General features: G+C 40.4%; 1 protein-coding gene across 5 annotated transcripts in view; it reads right to left on the reverse strand.

Annotated features, from left to right (window-relative positions):
- PCNT (pericentrin) overlaps positions 1-25,854 on the reverse strand; it is a 230,759-nt gene that overhangs the window by 40,907 nt on the left and 163,998 nt on the right. For all 5 annotated transcript variants that reach the window (XM_054043682.1, XM_054043685.1, XM_054043684.1 and 2 more), the window contains 10 exons: positions 21,318-22,451; positions 18,878-19,039; positions 15,721-16,281; positions 13,611-13,713; positions 10,265-10,419; positions 5,583-5,777; positions 5,325-5,498; positions 4,434-4,629; positions 3,471-3,693; positions 2,448-2,598 (listed from right to left, as the gene is read on the reverse strand). In XM_054043682.1, coding sequence (XP_053899657.1) covers positions 2,448-2,598; positions 3,471-3,693; positions 4,434-4,629; positions 5,325-5,498; positions 5,583-5,777; positions 10,265-10,419; positions 13,611-13,713; positions 15,721-16,281; positions 18,878-19,039; positions 21,318-22,451 — 3,054 coding nt within the window. The remainder of the gene's footprint in view (positions 1-2,447; positions 2,599-3,470; positions 3,694-4,433; positions 4,630-5,324; positions 5,499-5,582; positions 5,778-10,264; positions 10,420-13,610; positions 13,714-15,720; positions 16,282-18,877; positions 19,040-21,317; positions 22,452-25,854) is intronic.

The following is a 25,854-nucleotide window of genomic DNA, read 5'->3' on the forward strand; positions in this document are numbered from 1 at the left end:
AAGGTGGTGTGACAAAGTTCCTTCTCTATCTTGGTGGGTCCTGCGCTTATTGGCGGATTTTCTTGCCTCAGAGATTCACCATGTGGGTTGGGGGACAGTACAGAGACCTTCCCCTCTGGTAGAACCCACAGTCCAGGTCAATTGGGAGGTTTGGGGGGGAACCCGGTCCCACCCTCTGCTCCGGGTTCCAGCCCAGGGCCCTGTGGACTGCAGCTGTCTAGAGTGCCTCCTGGAACAGCTGCACAACAGCTACAATTCCCTGGGCTACTTCCCCATGGCCTCCTCCAAACACCTTCTTTATCCTCACCACAGGACCTTCTTCTTGGTGCCTGTTAATCCTTATACTCCTCAGTCCTCCAGCAGCACACCCTCTCACTCCCAGCTCCTTACACCCATACCACAAGCTGAAGTGAGCTCCTTTTTAAACCCAGGTGCCCTGATTAGCCTGCCTTAATTGATTCTAGCAGCTTCTTGATTGGCTGTAGGTGTTCTAATCAGCCTGTCTGCCTTAATTATTTCCAGAAAGTTCCTGATTGTTCTGGAACCTTCCCTGTTACCTTACCCAGGGAAAAGAGACCTACTTAATCTGGGGCTAATATATCTGCCTTCTATCACTCTCCTGTAGCCATCTGGCCTGACCCTGTCACAGTGGATAGAAAGCTGGCTAGACCGTCGGGCTCAACGGGTACTGATCAATGGCTCCATGTCTAGTTGGCAGCCGGTTTCAAGCGGAGTGCCCCAAGGGTCGGTCCTGGGGCCGTTTTTCTTTTTATCTTCATTAATGATCTGGAGGATGGCGTAGACTGCACTCTCAGCAAGTTTGCAGATGACACTAAGCTGGGAGGACTGGTAGATACGCTGGAGGGTAGGAATAGGATACAGAGGGACCTAGACAAATTAGAGGATTGAGCCAAAAGAAACCTGATGAGGTTCAACAGGGACAAGTGCAGAGTCCAGCACTTAGGACAGAAGAATCCCATTCACTGTTACAGAGTAGGGACCGAATGGCTAGGAAGCAGTTCTGCAGAAAAGGACCTAGGGGTTACAGTGGACGAGAAGCTGGATATGAATCGACAGTGTGTCCTTGTTGCCAAGAAGGCTAACGGCATTTTGAGCTGTATAAGTAGGGGCACTGCCAGCAGATCAAGGGACGTGATCATTCCTCTCTATTCGACATTGGTGAGGCCTCATCTGGAGTATTGTGTCCAGTTTTGGGCCCCACACTACAAGAAGGATGTGGAAAAATTGGAAAGAGTCCAGCGGAGGGCAACAAAAATGATTAGGGGGCTGGAGCACATGACTTACAAGGAGAGGCTGAGGGAACTGGGATTGTTTAGTCTGCAGAAGAGAAGAATGAGGGGGGATTTGATAGCTGCTTTCAACTACCTGAAAGGGGGTTCCAAAGAGGATGGATCTAGACTGTTCTCAGTGGTACCAGATGACAGAACAAGGAGTAATAGTCTCAAGTTGCAGTGGGGGAGGTTTAGGTTGGATATTAGGAAAAACTTTTTCACTAGGAGGGTGGTGAAGCACTGGAATGGGTTGCCTAGGGAGGTGGTGGAATCTCCATCCTTAGAGGTTTTTAAGGTCAGGCTTGACAAAGCACTGGCTGGGATGATTTAGTTGGGAATTGGTCCTGCTTTGAGCAGGGGGTTGGACTAGATGACCTCCTGAGGTCCCTTCCAACCCGGATATTCTATGATTCTATGTGATGAGGCTATGAAAATAGTTTTGGTTAGTTGGTTGGTTTTGTTTTGTTTTGTTCAACAAGCTCTTCAACAAGTTTCCAGGCAGAGGTAGCAAGTGACAGCCTGGCTGAATTTTTCTCCATCTATTCAGACAAATAATCATTGTACATGGACTGATTCATAACTTGATATAATAAAAATTACTGATTATTTTAAATTTAACTCAGAAAAAAGAACAGAAACAAAAAGCAGTTCAGTTGACCTGTGTAATATGTATTCTATTGCAAACTTTCCAATTACTTGATTCTCAGCCAACATCTGACAGTGCTTTCTAGTCATAATCCTAAATGATCATGCAGTATGTGTCTACAGTACACAGCATGCTTGTTAAGGAACATTGGAAGCAGTTACAAATTGTGAAATGAAACTTTATGGCGGGATCAAGTGGAAGTAGAAAACTATCTTAAATACAAGTCTCTCTTAAAACAACAAAAAAGGCACAAAAAGTTGCTTGTTTTTTGTAAAAGAAGGAACATGGATGTGGGTGCAATTAAAAATGACATTTTAAAACTTTCATTTCTGAGCAAGTCCTCCAGAATCACTGGGATTGAACAAACAAGAGAAGAAAGGGGTTATCAGAGATTAAAAATAGGGAAAAAACTCTGTGTAGGGAAAGAAGTGCAACAGACATTTTGTTAATGCAAGTCAGTCTACTTAGGAGATTAGCTCTGAGGATCTCATTAACATGCAGAATGTTACCTCTAATGCTTTTGTCTTTTCATCCTCTCTTAGCTTATGCTGAAGGTGTTGTTCTTCAAACATATTTCGTAACTCTTTTTCTTTCGAATGTTCATTCTGTAGGTCTTGGAGTGCAACTCTCAGATCTTTTTCTTTATTTTCCAGTTCAGAACTGCAACATTCAGCAAAGTTACAAATAACACTTTTAGCTCAGTTCAGAATGGAAAACTTTTTAAATATTATTGTTTTGGAAAGAAATCTTTTCTTCAGTCTTTTTAACCTTTCTTTCCATTGAAGCAGGAGCAATTAAGTCACTTTGCGACTCCACTCACAACACAAGTGGGATACATTTTATAATTTTGTTAGTTGGCTTACGGTCTCGTCTATCTTTTTAATTTTTGTTCTTTAGCTGTGCCTTTAAAGTTAACCCCCTTCCTATTTTAACTTCTGAAATGGGAGCAGTCAGCTATCCTCAGCATAACTAGAAATTATAGCAGCTGTTGATAAATAGGATAAGCTATCTTTCCTTGTGGCAGAGGAACCCCGGTGCTATATGGGAGGAAAAAATCCACTAGTGTGCACTAGGACTACAGGGGAGAGAGAAAACAGGCCCAAGCCATGATGACCAGGCCACTAACTTTGCCAAGGGAAGTTGCCTGGCTCTAACAGACAGACTAGGGTCATTGGGGAAGGAATGGATAAGAGCTGGAAGTAGTAGGCCAGCAAGGTCAGGGGTTAGAAGGAATTCTAGTCTCACCAAGATATACATTGTATGGGCAGAGACATTGTATCATCAGCTGCAACTCCCAAACTTGTCAGTAAAATTTTCAAGTTTGCACCACTGAGCAAAAATCAACAACAAATTAGCAGCCAGTAAACATTCAAAGTAAATTATTTCATTAAACTCTACTTCTGTACAGATTGGCAGAAGTTACCGTTTCTTCATTCCCCTTGCATGTCAGAGGATTCCAATCCATTTCTGGATTTAACCAACACAAGTTCACTACAGATTGTTAATGTAGCTCTCAAAAAAGTACTTCTTACCGAAGCTGGTTTATTTCCCTCTGAAGCTTTTGCAGGGATTTTTGTAGACTTTCATTCTCTTCTTTGCTTTCATAAAGCTCTGATTTCAAGTCCGATACTGCAGATTGCTCCTGCTTCAGGAGTTCATGCATCTCCGAGGCCCTCTCCTGTTCCTCACTTAGAGAGTTCTGCAAGTCACTAGCTATGGTTTTTTCCTGCTGAAGTTTATATTCTAATAATTCAGCTGGGAAAACAAACAAAGTCCATTTGTATTATAATATATTTAACAACTCTGTTCCCAATTATATGGGTTTAAAAGTACAGACAAATATGTGGACCCTGGCTATACTGTTCTTCCTGATCCTGTGCTAATAAATAACTCAACTTTTCAAACATAGTTTAAATAAAAAACATGGAAAGGATTATACAACTTCTGTTCTACTGTTAGTCTCTCCCTCAGCTTTCCCATTCGTTTTGGCTTTGATTGGTTCATCAGAGAACTGGCTCCTCTCTGGCTTTTAACTATTTTGATAAAACAATAATTGCAAGCAGCCACTTATCTACTGCTTTTATAACCCACTTATTAACATTTCCATTTTCCAATATACACAGATAGACACACCAATATGGAGATTTTTCTGAAAACCCCTAGTTGTTGCTCTCTATTCTTAAGTTTTCTACCTTCATACATTCCTTGACATCGAAGTCGCCCCCAACTTCATCTTTGCCTAAGATAAACCAAAGATAATTCACCTCTATTTTAAACTTTTCAAATACAGCCTTTTCTGAACCACTGCTATTTGGACAATCTGCACTCCCATCCCCACAAGAAACCCTAATGAGTTCACAAAATGATATCTGATGGCAGAATTCATTTCTCATCATTTTTACTGCACTTTCCCCCCTCTCCCCTCCTTTTTTTTTTTTTTTTTTTGGTGTGAGTGAGAGTGGAAGAGCAGATGGAAAGTGTTTCCTAGGTGCTACCTTTCCTCCGAAGTTGGTGTTCTTGTTTACTCCCACGATCCTCTGCATTTGTAAGAGTTTCTTGTAGCTGCTGCAGCTTCTCCTGGTTTTGAAGATGTGTTATTCGTAGCTGAGCTCGAAGGTCCTGTATTTCGGAAAGTAAGCTGTTCCTATCAGAAGACAGAAGGTGCTCTAAAACTATCTGCTGCTGTTCTTCCTGAAAATAGACCAAGCCCATTGCAGACATTAGGGGGATGGAATGGGGAAACAAAAAGACAGTAACTTGTAAGTAATATTAAAATCCCAAGCAATTCTTCCCACAACATAAATCCGAGATTCCCACAGGTCATGCTCCCCTATATAGTAGGTCAAATTTTATTGAAACAATGAAGAAAAGTAATTTAAGATGATCAAACTCATACCCCATTTTATTAACTCTCAAATATTTAATTAAATAAAAGAATGCACTTTATTGGTTTCCCTAATAGGGTGATAGTTATTGCAAACTCTCTGGCCTGATGCTAACCTATAAGCGTGAAGTTATCCAAAATCACATCAGGACTAATTCAGCTATGAATTTTGCCAAGGGACCATTTGTGTAGCTAGGAGTAGATGTCTGCTTTCATGTGAAGCACCTCCTTCCCACAATCACAATCTCCTAAAGACTAACTGATAAACACTACAGTCAGTAGATCTCGATGAAATGTAGAGAAAAATGGGAGCCAAAACAAAGCCTGTATAAAAACCCATTGCTCTTAACTTGTTTAGATTGCAGTACTAGATTTCAGAACATAAGAGATGAAACTGAAAAACGAAGGAAGCATTCGTGCATTATGCCCACAAACATGGCCTCCAAACCCAGGGAAAGAAAGTGGCTGATCTGTAAGTGTTAATTCTCCAAGGCGATCTTACTTGTCGTTTCACAATATGCTCCAGTTTTTCCACTAATGAACCTTCATCCCCAGAACCAGGATTGCAAAGGTGTGACTGCAAGTCAACTTGAAACATGTTCCGCTCCTTCTCTAGCACACTCTGAACTGCCTGGAGAAGTTCTCCTCGCCAGTCAAAACAAGTATCTGAAGATTCCTACAGGAATAGAGTAAATGTATTAGCATCTATACAAAAAAACAGGTATTTTAAGGGAGGTACAACAGACTTTATCCTGGATACCTTGTCTCCTCTATCTTCCACTTTGCTAAGGTAATCCTTCAATGACTGTATTGCATCCAGCAAGGTTAGTCCTTCTTTTCGCCATCCCTCGGCTACAGCAGACTGCTGAAAGCTTTTTTGATCACTAAGAGGAAAGGGATGTTCTGACAAAGCCAGTATTCTGCGGCTGTCCTCGTACACCATCTTCAGCACAGACTGAAAAGGGACAAAACATTTTGCATAAACTGATGTTATAGTACCAACAGAATCTAAAATGCTAAAAGATCCAGAAAACATTTTGGAATTCATGTTTCTGCAAATTAAGTTTAAACATAAAAACATGATCTTATATTCAGAGTGTTTTCTAGCAGAAGGAGCTGTCTGCACTATTAACTTTAAACAAATACACAGAGATGAAACAGAAAAAAATATAATATAGATTGTAAGTTAAGAAGAGGAGGTTACTCACCTGTAACTGGAGGTTTTTTTGAGATATGTGGTCCCTATGTATATTCCACACATGGGTGCACATGACCACCATACACCAATGCCCATTAACCAGCACGTGCGTGGTGTCCCCTCGTGCTCCCAGCCAAGGGTATTATAGATAGTGTGGGTCGACGACTCTCCAATCTCTCTCTTACTGTCCTAGAATGTAGTCCGAAGCAGAGAGGATGGAGGGCGGGTAGTGAAATATGGATAGGGATATGGCTAGGGACACACATTTCGAAGAACCTCCACTTACACAAGCAAGGAACCTCCTCATCATCTTCTTCGAGTGATGGTCCCAATGTGTATTCTACACGTGAGTGATTCGCAAGCAGTGATAAAAGCAGAGGTGGGTGCAGGGATGCCAACTGAAGGGCAGTCACGGCTAAGAAATATTTCCAGATTCAAGTGCATGGCACGCATGCGCACCCACGTGTGGAATACACTTAGGGATCATCACTCAAAGAAGAATATATTTGTATTAGTATTTTTAATATGTAAAAGTTATAGAAGTTAAAAACATCAAAGGCCTAGGGATAAGGAAATTAGAAGTTAAGATTCTCACATCAATCTTTATTTTGCTCTCTTATATTCACCCTCTTTAAATATATGCAAAAAGACACTAAGTTGCCATGTAAAATATATGCCTACATGAAAAAAACGAAGTATGAATTAAGGCAATACAATATCTTATCTTAAATTTTAGTTTCTAGACAGAAGTCAAGGACAATATTGTCTCATCCACTCAACCTCTTAGAAGCTAGAGATGCATCTTTTTATAGAGCCCCATTCACCCAGCCAACATTTTAAGTACTATTGTTGGTATTGTGGTAGCACCTAGAAGCCCAGTCATGGACCAAGACCTCACTGCACCAGACACTGTACAAACACATGACAAGAAGATCATGCCTGTCCCAAAGAACTTATAATCTAAGTATAAAACAAGAGACAACAGGTGGATATAGACGAAGGTGGCACAAGGGAACAATGAGACAATGCCGGTTTGCATGAAAGACAGAGATCATAGCACACCAGCTGCCTAACAATTGTCAATTTTTTTGTAGGTAGAATGGGGGCAGGAGTAGATATCTCAATAGCATATGAGACACACAATAGCTAGTCATAAGGGCCCTGAAAGTAAAGGCAAGAAGTTTGTTATATACAAATCTGAGACATGATCTCTACATAATGTTACAGATCCACCCTGTTTGACACATTTATCAAATAAAGACCCTGCAAGCGCCAATTTATACTGCCTGGTATTATAAACCTTGTGAAAGTCACACGGCGCATGCACATTCTCCTTAAGTAGAATTTGAAGATATCAAACCCTTGGTTACCATATTAAAGTTGTCAAGTACATTTATAAAAAGTTTGGTGTCTTGGGCACTCTGCTACTACAATCCAGTTGCTAAACTACCTACACAGGTCCAAATCCTGAAACCTCTCTTACATGGGAGTTCGAAACGCTTTGCATGGATTCCTGTACCTGCTGCTCAAGATGGCGTAGGGACATGCAGAACCTGTGGGTGGGTGGTAGGAATGCTGTCCCTCCTTGGGGGAGATAGGGATCTTGGTCTCAACAAACCAATCCTCCTTGGCTGACAGCTCTATTGTGAGTTCAGACTTTGTCCCTAGGCCAGTTAAGACAAGCAACAGCCAACTTTCCAATAATTTTCAGGCAGCATAGTGCCTACACCTAACATGAATGTCCCTCCTACCCACTAGCAACTGTACTCTTAGTACAGCGTCGACAGATATTAATGGCCTAAACTAGTGCATTTGGCTGCAATGCATGCTATGTACCTATGTGATTGAGATGAAAAACTGCACAAACTTGGCGAATATTTCAAATACAACAACAGAAATTTCTGGCAATAAACCAAAAATTATTAAAACTGTTGTCATGCAATTAACCCCTATTGTCATTAAATAGGGGGTCCAGTGAAATGAGTCATGAATCTAGATGTGATGGTCTCGACTTAATTTAACAGATTACACAAAAACAGCATCCCCAAAACATTTACAGCCTTAACAAGCCGAACACTGGTAATTATTTCCGGTGTAATTATCATGCTGAAACATCTTTCTCAATATGAATTCCCTGCCTCCAAACTATTATATGATGTACAGATATTTCCTTGTCTCATTCCAGGGAAGGTCATTTGAAATTTAAAATAAATCCTTTTATAGGTTATTTTAATTAGAAATATCCTACTCTGGATATAGAGATATTTGTAGTTGCAACTTACTTTTGGAACATTAATATAAGCAATTCAAAAGCATAAATATTTAAAACAATTAATACATGCATCTAAATCTCTAGCTCCTCCGGTGGGTCCCATGCCACTACCACTGAGAAACCAACAAAAGCTCCTGCAGCTGTGAGTCTCTCTTCTGAACAGGTCCAAGGACATAACCATAGATGGCAAGACATCCTGCCTATTCCCTTCTGAGTCCCCAGCTGAGGTTGATCAATCTTTGATCTGCTAGGAGGGGGAGGGTGGAACAGACTGCCAGGTCTGAGGCCTACCCCAAAGTGGATTAGAAAGAGAGAAGCACAGTGAACTGCTTTTCAGGCACAGAAGCAGAACATTGGACTTGTGGTGAAATCCCACACACTCTCTCTCTCTCTCTCTATAGGACAGTATTTAAACACCAAAACTTCAATCCAGTGAGTTAGCTTCATGAGAGCCTGTGGGCAATAGCGTGCTCCATGTAACCTACTTCCTCTGTTTGAGAAAGGGAAATCTACTTCCCTTGTATAGTAACTGAAGTCTGAGATGTGTAGTCCCTATGTGAATTCCACTTGAGGTGCAATGGACTCCATGTGCCTGAGACTGGAAGATTTTTCATTAGCAGCGTTAGATGTGCCCTTTTCCTCCTTGGCCTCCCAGCCAAAGGTGTAAGGAGCAGGGCAGAATGGACCAAGTGCCTCTCCAATTCCTCATCTCTCACAAATAATCTTAGGATAAGGATCTGAAGCAGAGGGCAAGGAGGGCAGTTAGTCGAGTACAGATAGGGAATCACAGTCTTGATGAACTCCAGTTACTGTACAAGGTAAGTAACCATTCTTCCTTTGAGTGATAGTCCCTATGTGTTTTCCATTTGAGGTGACTCACCAGAAGTATTCATCAAGGAGGAGGGTGCAAGAAACTGATTGAAGGACTGATCTGCCAAAGGAGGCATCTGCTGTCAAAGCCTGCACCAGGGCATAACTTCTCACAAATGAACACATGTAGCCTCCTGTTGTTGCTCTACAGACCTCTAGCAGAGGGATGTCTCACAGTGAAGCTACAGAGGCCACCGGAGCTATGCTCGAGCATGAGGGAGGGTCACTGCCAATTCATAGAAAAGCAGGATGGAGCCTGAAATCCACTTAGTCTGTGTGAGGAGACAAGCTTTCACCTCTCGTACATTTGGCAAAGGAGACAAATGGTTTTGGGGATTTTCTGAAGGGTTTTGTCTTCTGTAGGTAGAAAGCCAAGACTCAGGCATCCAGAGAGTGGAATTTGCTGTCCTCCCTAGTGGCATGTAGCTTCATTTTTAATGCCTCCAACAATGAAAATGGTCATCAATTAGCACATTTCCTGCTGAAGATTTCTGGCTGTATTTCTGCCTTTTTTTAGAGCAACAGGCAGACTTTGCTATCTCAAGCCTGTCTCTAGCCTTCCCCTGCCTTGGTAGTAACTGGATCTGTGAGATGTTTTCACTCCCTGGGCCCCTGTACAACACTTTGCTATGGGGTTTCCCCATCAGGATAGCAAAGCAGCCAAGAAAGCACCACACTAAATCTAAGGAGACCTTTATACTGTGAGCCAGTTTTCTCTGGAATCTGAGACCAAACCATGCCCCACTGCTACCAGCTGACACTTGTACCACCAGGATGTGAGACTCAAAACCAGACTAGCATGTTGGGGCATCACCCCACTTCAGTCAATGCAGCTGTGACGCCACCATGGAAAGGCAAGACAAAAAGCAGTAGACCTCCTCCTAGAGAGAGCCAGGGGAAGGAGAAAGATGGAGAGGAGGAGGACAACGACCTTACTGCAGCCAGCTCAAGAGGTAAATGATTAATGAACATATATGGGGTAATGAACTGAGCAATTGACTTATAGCTAACTGCTTTATATAATATATATTTCCTAGTGTTCTGGTTTAAGGTGAAAGACCACAACCAATTCCTAGTACACTGGCTTTCCTCCACATATTACCTTCAGTTGTGGTGAAATAGTTTCTTTTTCTTTCACTGGGTCCATGGCATCTTGAAATATTCCACAGTATTGCAGATAAGCCGTGAAACTAGCATCCAGGTGTTCAGTTGTTTCTAGCTCCTGATTCAGTTTAGCTGCCAAATCTGAACTGGGATCTGAAAACAGACACAAAATAGTATTACAGATTAAACAAACGTGTTGTAGTGCAACCATAAAAGCAGTGGATACAAAAGAGTAGATTCCACAGTCAAAAGTTAGAGATGCAGTTGTAAGGTTCTATAGAAGAGATATGCCTTGAATGATTAATAACTACACATTCCTTCTGGCTCTCAATAATTAGAAAAGCTGTCCACTTCTGTTTATCCCAAAACAGAATCCACCTAAGAAGATAAGAAAATGGTTTGCATCACGTGAGATACTTTGTCTAAGGAACCTACAGATCAGCCAAAGTCAGGAGTTTCTCTCTCTAAAAATAGAAATAAAAATGGCTAAGTAAGAGTATTGTTAATCCTCTAGGCAAGAATCTCTCATAATTTGCATATGGCTAAAACCCTCTAAACAGACCTCCAAGAAACCATCCTGCTTTACTACGCAAAGTGGCCCACTGCACATTGTGAGTGGGATACCAGCAAATTAAGCAAACTAGATATGACTGGCTGTAAGACTGAAGGTCAAATTGGGCAAACTGCCGGTTACCCCAAGAAATCCAAACCACATGTCTTTACCCCAAATTACAAACTATACATGGTTTTCCTTGTAAATCAAATATACCACGAATAATCTGTCCGTCTCCCCAAAATAGAAGTGCACATTCGCTTGCCTTGTGAGTCAAATCTACATACTTCAGTATGTGGATGATATCTCTTGTTCTATTTTAAGTCATAAATAATGTGAAATGCTTATGCACAATCAAAGAATATATGGAGTATATCCTCCAAATTTAGAAGATAAGGGATTTTGTTGGTTTTCACTGTAAATAATTGTTGTATTCTAAAAGTATTAATTGTTTGACTCAAGGCAGAAGGAATGATGGAAGATATAAAAACCAGGGTATAACTTTGGAATATTAAGAGAAATTGCTTAAAAGGGGGGAATCCCAATTAATAGTAGGGTCTAACAATGAAATATAATCCTTGAAATGAATCAAATGTAAAAAGCCTCCGATAAGAAAAAGATCAGATTAAAGAAATTTGTGGTACATCAAAATCATCAACTGGATACCAATGGAAGCAACAGAGAAACTAAGAATATGTCTACACTGCAACATAAGCCCAGGGTTCACACTCCAGCTTTAGCCTAACCTCCCTTCCATCCAGGTGTGGATAGTCCAAGCCTGAGTCAAGTCATGACCCAGGGTTCAAGCCCTACGGACCAACTTTCTTTGTCCTCTGAAAAGTCCCATTTTTTCCAACTGCACCATGAACATAGGGTTAAAGTGGCCACATTTTGGGAGGATGCTAGGAAGTTTGGAATATGGGTGGTTGGACTTCTGCATGCATAATGGAGTGTAGATGCTGGAGCTCCAGGCTGGGACCCGGGTTCAAAAATTCCTAACCTGGAGTTACAAATTAAGAGTATACACTCAAGCCCTAGGTTAACAAACCCCAGGGTCTGCTAACTTGAGTTCTAGTAACCCTGGGCTTATATTGCAGTGGAGATCCCTTCTGTGAGCTGAAATCTGAGTATGCACTTGACACATGTCCAACAGGAATCAGAGGGTGGACCCCTCCAACAAGATATGACACTATGGTACATAAACTGAAGTCATCATGCATTCAAGAGGGTTGACTGACCCAACAAGAAGCTGCAGAATCCTAAGTATGACTGACACCTGGACCAGCCATGCGGAAAGAATTCTCCCCCATCGGAGGGTTAACAGGATAAGAAGTGGTGAGATTTCATTTTAAAGATTGTGTTTCCCCTTCTATAATAAAAATAACCGAAGGTTATCTTTCTGAGCACAGACTCGCTAATGAGACCTCAGGCACCCATAGTTTAGATCTTAACTCCTTTATAAGTCCAAGCAAATTGGCCTAGAAGATATTGAAAACAATACCTTTAAGCAATTGCTTTTAATATTCTAAACTTGTCCCTTTTGGACCAATCCAGTCAGAGTGATCACCTCCCGCTAAAAGCACCTAAAAAGACACGGGCTTCCTCAGAAGTGCGATACATGTGTTAGGAAGGGCGAATTGATGATCATAAGTAAATGTAATAAGAAATCTTGGTAATTTGCATCATTCCTTGATATAACAACTTCTGAGACTCAACTGTGATAACGGCTTGCAAAACTATCGTGGTTGTCATACACAGCTAGAACACTGCTTGTTGTCTGCACTTCAGTGGTGAACTGTTGATTGTATACTAATGTGGTTTTGAGTGAATTCATAAATTGTTGTTTTGTTAAGAATAAGCTAGTGTCTTGATTGGAAAAAATACTGTGCAAGTTAAAAGCTGATCTGAAAAGAACCCACCAGTAAAACTAGTATGCTAACACTCCCTGGATTCAATAAAAAGGGGTTATTCTATTAACACTTATCCAACTGGCAAACTTAAGTTGTTAGATTTCGGCTTTAAAATGTAACTGTCACCCTGGCAAATTCATAAAAATGTATCCCCTTTCACACTTACATAGGTAAGCCCCTAAGCTTTACTGCAGGGGTTCCCAAACTTGTTTCGCGGCTTGTTCAGCGTAAGCCACTGGTGGGCCACGAGACGCTTGTTTACCTGAGCGTCCACAGGCATGGCCGCTTGCAGCTCTCAGTGGCTGTGATTGAGCGAACCAAGTTTGGGAACCCCTGCTTTACTGGTATAAGTAAGTCATTGAGAACCCAAAACTACTACAAATGATTTTAAATATTTCAGTCTGGGAGAACCAACTATCAAATGTAAGTTTCATTCAGGGTGTTTCTAGATTAGAAGAGAGTGTGAAGATTGGGTCAGGGTGTATTAGCCAGCTCCAACCTAATCATGACCTTTTCCCTACCATAAATGCAATTTCACATCCTCTTCCTCAATTTAGCTAGTTGAGATCAACCCGGGATATGTCTCAACCAACTGAATCAAAGTGAAAAGTGTTAACTTGCATCTATGCTAGGGAAAAGGTCATGATTAGATTCTGACTAGCTAAAACACCCTGACCTCTTTCTAGCATAGACAAGGTAAGAAGACATGGGAAGATACCAAGACATTGTTCATTAATTCAGTATTCAACTCCTTTTCTAAACAGAGTGACAATATCTGAAGTAGGTTATTTTCTTCACCTCAAAGATTTTGGGTCTCACTTACTGAAGTTATCATACAAGCAAAATGAGTTATGCATTAACTAATAGAAATTAAGACTCACTGCTGACATATCCATCACTTGCCCCCTCTAGACCAGACATTGTTGATCGTAGGTCATCTTGTGAATCAGATGGCGTTAAAGTGAAGTCGTCAACATCTCTCACCTGTTAAAAATGTATATACACAACATGAATCAGAATCAGGAGTCATTTCTGGCCCTAATGGATCCAGTTGCACCCTCCTTACTATTTAAAACCACCACTAAATGATTAAGTTATTACAAAACATCAAATTAGTTATTGCATTCATGGTGGTAAATGCCATAGTTAATGCTATGTACAGAGTTCCTTCGGAAGCTTCTCCCGCCCATTTTCACTTATTTCTAATGGTCGTAAAAATTTCCCTTTAGGCTGAAGTTTTCTATGCTTGGTCACAGCCAACATGTGAATTTTTGGGGGATTTGGTGGGAAACCCTTCATCTGCCTTTCAGTTATGGGAGAATTGGGGAAACTATAATATTAAAAAGATATTTTTACTCTCCTGTTACACAAAATATTGAACAAAATGCTTTCTTTTTGTGAGACAGAGAGGATATGATAGAAATTATAAGTGACTGAAAAAAATCATCTCTGATGACACTCAGTAGGGGCATTAGCTGAGATGTGATCAGTCCCTAGTGAAATCCTGCTCACTATGTGAACACAATTAGAGCAAGGCAAGTTCTACAATCTTTCTGCCAGGGGCCAGATAATGGCAGGGCTACTCTACTCCTAAGACAATCTCATGAGTGAAATTGTAAAATGTTTAACTGAAATTTCACATTTAAAGTCTTTGGAACTGTTGCAGGATTCACCAAATTTTAAACTTTCATTTAAAGAAAAACTGTTATTTTTCTGCTGGCAAAAAGGTATGTTCTGCTGTGTAATTACCATTCAATTACTGTACATTTAGTTAAGTACTAAATCTGTATTAAAAACTCATTTGAATAGACATTGGATCAGGCTTTCTGTATCTCAGCTCCTCATCTGCAAAATGGGAATAATATTTCTTTTCTGCCACCCTTTGCCTGACCTGCCTTGTCTATTTAGATTATAAGCACTTCAGGACAGTGCATGTACAGCATGCCTACCATAATCTATGTTGGAGCCTTTAGGCATTACTGTAATATTATCAATAATGAATTATAAACTCTACCAAAGGCAACTTCCTGCAGTACTCGCAGCTGAGGCTGTGATAGGTTGTCTCATATTGAGGGCTGGGTCTATGATGAGATTTCACTGCACCGAGTGGTGGGAGGGAAGTATACGTTTATCAATATCACACTACAGTTTCCAATAGACTCTGTACATTACAACTCAGTAGATACATAATTATAACCTCTCCTCCAAGAAGAAAGCATGAATACATATAGCAGGTAATATATAAGCTATTTAGAGCAGAGTCTTTGTCTTTTAATGCAATTGCACAGAGACTAGAACACTGCTGGCACCACTATCATATAAATAATACTGCCTTTAAAAGAATCAATTACCATGGTAATTTGGGAAGAGACTCCTCAAACAAAACCCATCTTTTAAAAACTGAGTAAAAACAGTCACATGCAGACAATTGTTGCAGTAAGTTAAAGACTCCCATGACAACAGGTAAACACTTCTTTGAGTGCCATTAATTACAAGAAGAATTTCATCCCAACAGTCACATTCTTTATTGTGGCCTTCACTTTTGAACTGCTAGGCCTAACACACCGAATCCCATCTCTGTGAACTTTCTGAAGCTGTCAGGATACTATGAAGTTCCAAAATAAAACCCACACTCTATTACCATTATTTATATTACAGCACCAATCTACAGTCAAGTTGAAAGAAAGTCTACCTTGAGGGGCTTACAGTTCAATTTAGTTTTCAGAGAACTAATTTCACTTACAGAGAGAGAGCAGTGATAAAATGATGTTTCAATACAGCCTAATGTATGCTTCACTGTCTCCAACCAGGAGATGAACAAATAAAAGATGATTGCTGTGACACAGTATTTATGCTTCTTGATGTATATTTACCAACATTAGTTTCCATGGTAACACACAGAGCACATGACCCAGCAATAAAAACTTATTGGTAGAGGGAGGGGAAGGAAGGATCTTACATTTAATATTTTTTAAAAACCCTGATAATTACCCGAATCCTTTTTTCCATATTTTGGTACTCAGCGATAGAGTAGGTACTTTCAGAGAAAGCTGGAGACTTTAAATCTAGTCTGGCCACTGCTTCCTCATTGGTATTAGCATACAGACTTTGATATCCCAACAGTCCAGGGGTGTCTCCTTGTATGACAGATGATTTGTTGTCCTTCATTTCAAAGTCTGTGCTGTGTACACTATCAACTTCTGAGAAGGGTGTTAAGTGAAGACTTGGTTGAAGTTCTATGCTTGTCTCCTGCTTTCTCACAATCTCAGGTGAGTCCCATGAAGTCATATGCATGACTAAACATTTAAAGTCCTTGGGTGTCTCTTTATCATGCTCTGTGTTTTGTGAAAGGTTGTTCAACTTGCATTTCATAGAGTCTGGAGTTTGATGAAATTCCAAGATTTGCTGACAGTGTTTTTTCAGATCTTGCAGCTCTCTGGCCTTGTCTGTCATCTCTGCTTCCTGAGTCAGGAGTGTCTCTTGTAGTTGCTTAATCTGAGTTTTTAGATTTCTGCTGTGAGTCTTCAAGTCAGCTAGAGCTGCATCTTTCTCCTAGAGTGAAACAACACACATACCCATCAATTTTCTGTTTCCTGAATTCAAATAAAAGTTCCCAAAAGTGCAAAAAATATTCAGCTTCTGAGAAGATTCTTTTAAAATGAAATATCAAATTTGTTATTAATCCTAGCTATGATTTCAAGAACTCAGAAATAATTCAACATACTTTCTCATGCCAGTTTGGCCTTTCTTTTACCTTCAAGCCAAGATAAATTAATGCGTCTAACTCTTCAGAATAGTTACTGTAGTAAAACAAAAACATTTAATATAGATTATATTAGTACACTACACAACAGCAATGTGTAAAGGAAACTGTTGATGTAAATTTTTTAAATTACTTCCCTTTTGGGTTTCACTGGTATAGTGAAGAGTAGCTGGCCAAGTTGTTTTTTGTTTTTTTATTGTTTTATTTTTAAACAGAGACATCAAAACACATTACCACTGGTATATGTGACATCTCCACTGAAGCAGGGCTTTTGCTGGAGAGAAGGGAGTTTCCCATTCACTTCTACAGAACTGAACTATTCATTAAAAAAAAATAAATTGATCCCTTGTAGTTGTGAAGATTACATTTATTTGACATTAGGAAAGTTAACGAAAGCAGGGTTCTCTTTCTAAACACAAAAAGAGCAGGAGTACTTGTGGCACCTTAGAGACTAACAAGTACTCCTGTTCTTTTTGCAGATAGAGACTAACACGGCTGCTCTTCTGAACACAAATTGCTAAAAAGGTTTACGAAAGAATAGAACAAGCATGTAGGGACAAAACCAGAAAAGGTAAGGCACAAAATAAGTTACACCTAGCAAGGGACATAAAAGGCAGTATGAAGAGGGTCTTTAAATACATTACAAGCAAGAGAGTGACAGAGGAAAGTGAAGGTCCTCCACTTAGCGGGGAAGGAGAGCTAATAACTGATGACATCAAGAAAGCTGAGGTGTTTAATTACTATTTTGCTTCAGCCTTCAATAAAAAGATTAATGGTGATCAGATACTCAACACAATTAATATTAACAACAAGGCAGAAGGATTACAAGCCAAAATACGGCAGGAACAGGTTAAGGAATATTTAAATACATTAAGATGTATTCAAGCTGGCACAGCCTCATGAAATTCATCCTAGGGTACTTAAGGAGCTAGCTGAAGCACTCTTGGCACCATTAGAATTATCTTGGAAAATTCATGAAGGACAGATGAGATCCCAGAGGACTGGACAAGGGCAAACTTCGTACCTATCTTTAAAAAGGGAAACAAAGAGGACTCGGGGAATTACAGACCTGTCAGCCTAACTTTGATACCTGGAAAGATACTGGAACAATCAATTTGTAAGCCGCTAGAGGGTAACAGGGTCATAAGAAATAGCCGGCATGGATCTGTCAAGAACAAATCATGCCAAATCAACTTAATTTCCTTCTTTGACATGGTTCCTGGCCTAGTGGATGGGAAGAAGCAGTAAACATGATAGGTCTTGATTTTAGTAAGGCTTTTGACACATTCGGACGGTGATTAATTGTTCATGTCCACTGAAGGTAGGACAAGAAGTAATCAGCTTAATCTGCAGCAAGGGAGATTTAGGTTAAATATTAGGAAAAACTTTTTAACTATAAGAGTAATTAAATTCTGCAACAGACTTCCAAGGGAGGTTTTGGAAGCGCCAACATTGGAGGGTTTTAAGAACAGGTTGGACAAAAACCTAACAGGGATGGTCTAAGTGTACTTGGTCCTGCCCCAGAACAGCAGGCTGCACTTGATGACTTCTTGATGCCCCTTCTAGTCCTAGTTTTTATGATTTGATGCTCCTATCATGAAACTGCCCTAAGGCTCAAATCCTCACCCAAGTGCACAGCCAGTCTGTGCACAGTGGAGTTCCTCTGAGGTTTGGAAGCAATGCTACCCCACAGGCTGCTCTGTAACTGCCAATCTAGCCTCTTGGCTACAGTAGTGTCTATGACACTTCCATCCACATTGTGGCAGAAACTGGTGAATCCACATATTGGTGGACCCACCAACCTTGCCCCCAAATTTTAGTTCTGCAGTAGCCCACAGAGAACACATGCATAGCAGCGTATAACATGTCAGCCATCCCCAGACCCTTACACACCTCTTACCAACCACATGAACACACAGTACATGTACGTCAAGCAATGGCAAGGAAGTTAAGTATTCTGGCTAGTAACCTACTGGATGATTTCTCAACAGCTTCCTGAGCCAGTAGAACTGAATCTTCTAGTGTCATACTGAATCTGACCCATCATCTTTCTAGCCTTCTATATTTATAATAGTAGCTTTTAAAAACACTACAATTATGAATAAAGTACTAAAGGATATATAAAATAATATACAAAAAGCGTTAACATGAAGAATACAGCATATGAACAGTACTTCAGCCTTTATGATCTGAGATTCTACAGATCTCACTTCCAACACTGACATTTGGATCTTATTTCTATCTGAAGCCTTTGCTTTAATAACCAGGACTCAAAGATTCTCTTTGAAACCACTTTAATATTAACCATCGGAGAAAATTGGCAATGATGAAAAATGTGCCAAATTAGCTCTCCATCCCTTTCACCCCATTACTATTCCAACATACCTTTATGTCCTTCAGTATTTTCCCAGTCTGTTCTTCTCTTAATTCTAATTCCTTTTTCACACAGGCTAATTCAGACTTAAGTTCTTCCTGATGCAATGTCATCTTTGTGATTAGATCTTTGTGGTTTTCTGAAGTGTTTGTTGCCTCTAACTGTACTAGAATCTGTAAAAGAAAAAACAATTGTTGGCTGCTCTTTTAAAAAGTGAGCCATTTCCACATTGGTGGACTTCATTTTCTGTCAGTTTCGGAATTCCTATCCAAGCATCAACTACAATAATTGTCATTTAAAAAGAGTAAACTCCCATAAGCAACAACGTTTCTATAAAAGTGTTGATAACTTATGGGGTTTAAACAAAAATATGTTTCAAGTTATTATTGTATATGTTTATTCTACAGAAGGCAGAGAATGAGGACAGATGCACTTCACACACTAGGGGAGGATATCACCACACAATCTTCAGCACAAGCTGTGTGGTTCTGCTTATAAATCCAGGTGCGTATTTAGTATTAGCACTGTACCATCAGCAATTTGAGCTTCTAGTAACATTAACCAATCAAATTTGAGATCAAATAATTCTATTCCTATTTCAGGATAGCAGAATCAACACTGCCTTCCTTAATGTTGATGCCAACAGAATACGTTTGCTATTTATTATATGACTCATTACAAGACAGGTCTGAGGAGAAGTATAAAGCATATGTTCTAAGCATGCTGTATATAAAACAGTCACCCTCTTAATGTTTTAAGAAGCTGAGCAAATGCAACATTTGGACAGGCCGTGTGGTCTAGTGCTTAGGGCAATAGACTGAGCTCAGACACCTGGATTTTCATCGTGGCTCTGCCACTAATCTGCTGTGTGACCCTCTGTAAGGTCACTTCACCTCGCTGTGCCTCTGTTTTCCCTCCCACCCTCTGTCTCTCTCATCTATTCGCACAGTAAGTCCTTTACAACAATCATACCATGTGCCCGTACAGTGTGTAGCACAATAGGGTATTGATCTCCATTAGGGTCTCTAACTACTGTAAAACAAATAATTATAAAAACATTTGCTTTGCTTAAGGATTAATACTTTCTATATAACCACTTAAGCAGGTGCAGACCCAGTGAACAGAAGCACACATCTACAGAGGAACAACATATATGTAAGTGATTGTAGGCAGTATTAGTATTTGTCATGTCCAATGTGTACCTGAAGAAAACAGCAACGCAACATCAGTGAAGTCTAAGTAAATCCACTATTGCTACCTCAGTGATAAGCTACAAAAGCCTAACTAGTGAAATCACTCCAAATGTTAACAGAGTAATTTCTCAACCTATCATGAACTACACACAGTTGTGATGTTTGCACTGTGAAGTAGCATGTGAAAGTAGTATGATGTAACTATAATGTTTTATGACATCATGACAGGTGGGCATGCATGTTTTATATCAGTAAGACTGTAATTAATGGTCAGTTATTTTGCTCTGAATAGGACATTGTAGAGACTGTAATAATGCAGAGAAGCGTTTTGCCTAATCCATGTAGCATAACTGGTATCTGGTCTAAAAAAGCCACTTTCCTGCCAATCTGGCTAGGCACAAGTAATATGGTGTGAATGAACTGGACTTTTATATGAGTATAGTTCTTTTGAAGTGGGCATCCTAAATCACAGAAAGTTTTCCACCCCATATGTGCAGTCATACGCCCAATCGCTCTTCCTCCGAGAGTGCTTAACCAGAGCAGGTTTGCTATGCATACTCCTGATACCACAAAGCACTCTTTGCTCTATTCCACCACCTTAGAGAAGCCTTAACCAGGCAGCAAATGTGTGCATAACTGGCACCTGCAGGGCAAAGCAGAATATGCTCTAGAGAAGTGCTCTCCAGGTTAGGGCATCTAATGAAATTAACTGAGATCAAATGATCTTCTCTGATCAACTGATTCTACACAGAGGGAGGAAAAGGGAACCTTAGTGATAAGTGTCCTCACAATTTTTCAGCTGTGTCAAATTTTAGAGGTGAGCTACCAAAAATGTGTTTTTAAGTAGTTCTCCAAGAGTACCAGAAAACAAGTGTTCATTTATCACTGTTGATTTCCTTAGCTTATCTAGGTTGACACAATTTGTGCTCATGACATTTACCTTCACCCTTTCTTAAAATCCAGAATGGTGGAGGAAATCTACCACCATTGTAAATTTTATCCTTAGTGAAAGCACCAAATACTTCAATCTACACGTTTTATGCAGTGACAGCCAACAGTCGCACTAGCATCACCAAACCAGTGAATTTAATACTAGTTAGTGCCCAGTGTCAGAATAAAATTTCTAACTTTACAAGTTAATAAGATCAGACAATAAATCTCTTTTAGACTTACCCAGAGAGATAAATACAAAATGTACTATATCAGAGCTGACTTAACTCTTCCACATTTAAAAAACGTTAAAAAAAATAATGCATACCAATTTATCACTTTGGGAAACTGAAGCTGCAAATGACTGATCAACATTTGCTCCTCTCTCTTCTCTCAATTTCTCCATTCCATTTGTATGAACTGGAACCTCTCTTTCTTGTTTTAAGACCGGTTTATGAAGTTTAGCTTCTTGATCATTACTTTGATTCTTTTCCTTGTAGGATGCCAGCTGTGAATAAAGGTCATCTCTTTCAGAGCGCAGGGCTTGGAGTTCTTTCAAAAACTCCTGGATCTGATCTTTCAATTTTATAGAATTTGCTTGAAGTTCATCTATTTCTCTCTGGTAAACTACTTCTTTCTGATTCAGTGTTTGAACCTGGAAATCAAGCCTGGAGACTTCCGATTGAAGGGTTTGAACTTCTTCAGCCTCAGTTTTCTGACGCAGCTCCTTTTTTAACAGTTCATCTTCAAGTCTTGCAATCTTTTCTGCTAGGTGCTGTAACTCAGCTGCATCCACTACTCTCTGCTCTGCTCCTGTCTTAATCTGCAGATCGCTCTCTAAAAGAGTTGCTTCTCTTGCTCTCAGTGTATCTTCAAGCTCTTGAATGCGAGAGGCCATGATCCCCATTTCACCATCTCTCTGAGAGAGGTGTGTTCTTAGAAGGCTGTACTCCTCCTGAAATGCATCATACTGTATTCTTAGGGATGTTAACTCTGCCAAGTGCTGCCTTGAAGACTCCTGCACATTTTGAAGATTTTGCTCTAAAATTTCCACCTCCATTTTAAACTGAGATTCCTTCTCTTCAAGCAGCTGCTGCAGGGCTTCTCTAGCAGTTGAGACAAGTTCTAATTCTTCCTGAAGCTCCTTCAGTTTGGAATGTAGCAATACAGTTTTCTTATTCTTATCTGAATGCTCCTGAAAATCTAGTGATCCTTTCTTCAACTCATTCTGAAGATTCTCTACCTGCTCCTCCAACCTAAGCACGTTACGGTTATCTTGGCTGTCACTAACTTCATGACACATGGGTCCAAGTTGTACCAGCTCCTTTTGAAGCTTCTCAATTACTCCATGAAGCTGCTCTACCTCTTCTGCTTTATCCCTATGCAGTCTTTCCTGGTCACCACGAAGGTGCTCGACGAGTAACCTGAGTTCATCGATTTCAGATTTTCCGTTTTCCACAACCTGAGAGAAAGAACAAGACTGAAATGCCAATGGTACACAGAGTTACTTCTGTTGAAGTATCAGAATTCCCACCACTTAAAAGTTCATTTACCAAAACAACATATGTGCAATTTCAGTTACTAGAAGGACCACATCTTCAAAGCAGCCAGTCAATAAAACAGATTTAATAAGGGCAAGGTTTGAAAACCTTACCTGGAGCCTGGTAGCTAAAACACTAACCTCATTAACAGACATGGAAAAAGCCCCCATTCCCAAGCACAGTCCAGAGACAGTTTCCTGGTGAGAAGGCCAGTACATCCACGTCCCTCCCTCTCACAGCTGGAAAGAGTGGGACCTCTCAGTTTCCCTAAAGAATGCTGTCCATCGACCTGACTTGCAAGGACAACCCCATCCTGTCCCCCCAAAATGAAATCTTTCACAATAGCTTAATTATTAGTGTGCTCACTTTAGAAGTTCAATTTTCCTTCCCCTTCTTGCAGCTGAAAAAGATGGACTTTGAATAGCTAAATATTTATTTTAAGTATTAGCATACCCACATAACGTATACTATATAATTACATACTACTCAGTAGTGTTTTGAAAGGGGTTTTTGTTACATTTGATTTTTAAAAATTTAATGAAAATACATGTATTTTCAACAAATGCTTAACTCCAAGACTAAGAATTAAGCAGCTTCTCCTCTGAGCAGCATATGCCATAAGAGAGAGGGTACAAGTCATAGCAAAACTGAGAAACCCACATTTGGGAGGGGAAGCTACTCCCTAAACACCTCCACATAGCCACCCTGAACTCTACTACAGCTTAAAATCAAAAGCTGAACTCTGTACTACCAGGATATTTTTGTCAGGGGGGCATTAAGGGGAAAGGGAACAACTGTTTAATGAACCATTTTCTCAAAGCAGCACAAGTCATAATGCAACCTTCTATGCAACAATTACACTCTACTGCAGGTTTTTCCAGATTATTGAGAAGACGTGGCAAGCTGCATTAACAGTAGCATAGGGACCTGGGGTGGAGAGAGAAGGGGAGTGATCTCTTTGCTAAGGTTGACATCCAGGGGGGTCTGAGTTTTCCCATGGGTCTTGTCCCATTCCAGGTTTTGGTGGTCATGTTCACCTAGCCATGCCCACACCTCTGTGAGAAGAGGATGGGTTGGAGCTATGCAACAACCTGAGCTGCAGAGATTTTCACAGAATTTCCTTTGAAATAAAAGGAAGAAATACATGGGTCTATGTCAGCAACCTGGTAAAATGGCAACTAACTATTCACAATTCATTAGCTGAAGTGATTAGAGTTCAGTTCACCTTTAAATACCTCACTATTATCTAGAAAAAATCGTACATTAGGACACATTTTAAAAAGCAACGTCCTGATAACATGATTTTTGTGTGTGCGCGCTCCTCATTTTGAGCCTCCAAAACAGAAAATCACTCACAACTTTGGTCTTATGATAATATTGGGAACCTAGTTAGCAAGATGAGTGAATGAGTTTCATTGGGTATGCTCTCATTTATCCAAATGGCCTCAGGGACATCCAAAAGTTTTGGATAACTGAGTGACTGGCTAAATGGAAGTGCTATTTTGAGATGCAGTTTCACAACAGTTTATCAATGATCTGGATGATGGGATGAATTGCACACTCAGCTAGTTCGCAGATGACACTAAACTGGGGGGAGAGGTACATACGCTGGAGGGTAGGGATAGGGTCCCGAGTGACCTAGACAAATTAAGGGTTGGGCCAAAGAAATCTGATGAAGTTAAAAAAAAACAAGTGCAGAGTCCTGCACTTAGGAAGGAAGAATCCCATGCACCGCTACAGGCTGGGGACCGACTGGCTAACCAGAAGTTCTGTAGAAAAGGACCTGGGGATCACAGTGGACCTGAAGCTGGATACGAGTCAGCAGTGTGCCCTCATTGTCAAGGAGGCCCAACGGCATATTGGGCTGTATTAGTAGGAGCATTGCCAACAGATCGAGGGAAGTGATTATTCCCCTCTATTTGGCACTGGTGAAGCCACACCCAGAGTACTGTGTCCAGTTTTGGTCCCCCCACTACAGAAGGGATGTGGACAAACTGGAGTGAGTCCAGCAGAGGGCAAGGAAAATGATTAGGGGGCTGAGGCATATGACTTACGAGGAGAGGCTGAGGCAACTGGGGTTATTTAGTCTGCAGAAGAGAGAGTGAGGGGGGATTTGATAGCAGCCCTTCAACTACCTGAAAGGGGATTCCAAAAAGGATGGAGCTCGGCTGTTCTCAGTGGTGGCAGATGACAGAACAAGAAGCAATCGTCTGAAGCGGAGACGTCTCAGTTGGATATTAGGAAACACTATTTCACTAGGAGGGTGGTGAAGCACTGGAATGGGTTATCTAGGGAGGTGGTAGAATCTCCATCCTTAAAAACCTCTAAGGCCTGGTTTGACAAAGCCTTTGCTGAGATGATTTAGTTGGTGTTGGTCCTGCTCTGAGCAGGGGGTTGGACTGGATGACCTCCTGAGGTCTCTTCCAACCCTGATATTCTATGATTTTAACACCGTTTCCCCTCCCCCCCAACATTGTCCTTCAAAGCTGCTATTATAGCTGAATCAGGATCAGGTCTCACTAATGGCTCAGAACCCACCATATGAATACATAGTGCTAACAGGTGCAAAGAATTGAGAAGTTATTAGCATACGATTAACATAGGGAGACATGGGAGGGACACTATGTATTTGGATACCTAGGATTTTTGGATAAAGGGAATTTGGATAAACTAAAATTATACTGTAATTAGTACTGTACGATTAAGTTTGTTATCCTTAGAGAAATTATTATTCTACAAACTATTATTTATCATTTCTATTATCATAGCACCTAGAGGCGCTGGCTGGAGATCAGGACCCCACTGTGTTAGGCAATGCCACCATGTTCCCTTACAGAGGGCAGATTAGTCTGAAAGGGGGCAAATTTTGAACTACATGGAAAACGGTTAGGCTGTAGGGCAGAGTAAATATTATTTCTTTACTTTATTCTTTACTTTATTTATTTTGATTTAATATTTTAAGAGACACCCAGCCCAGACTGACACCCATTAAATAGAACCCATGACGATAAATAAAAGCAGCAGGAGGTCCCTCTCAAAAAGCAGCTTGTCAATCAAACAACAAAACAAAATATCCACAATAGCAAATCCCCACTTCCACCCAGTCTCACAAAGGATCCTTATAAATGACCCCTCCTCAATGTGGTCTTGCCTATTTTGTAGTTATGTTACTACATATGGCACACAAAAAACTTCAACAAAGACAGGAAATGACCAGAGAAGGATTACATAACACAAATAGTTAGAATTATGGTGGGATTTACATAATTGATTGATAAAATCAGTAATTCCTGCCCTGGAAATTAAAGGCACATCTGTTTTTTT

This window comes from Malaclemys terrapin, chromosome 11, assembly GCF_027887155.1.
Source record: "Malaclemys terrapin pileata isolate rMalTer1 chromosome 11, rMalTer1.hap1, whole genome shotgun sequence".
In the NCBI taxonomy this organism is placed as follows: domain Eukaryota; kingdom Metazoa; phylum Chordata; order Testudines; family Emydidae; genus Malaclemys; species Malaclemys terrapin.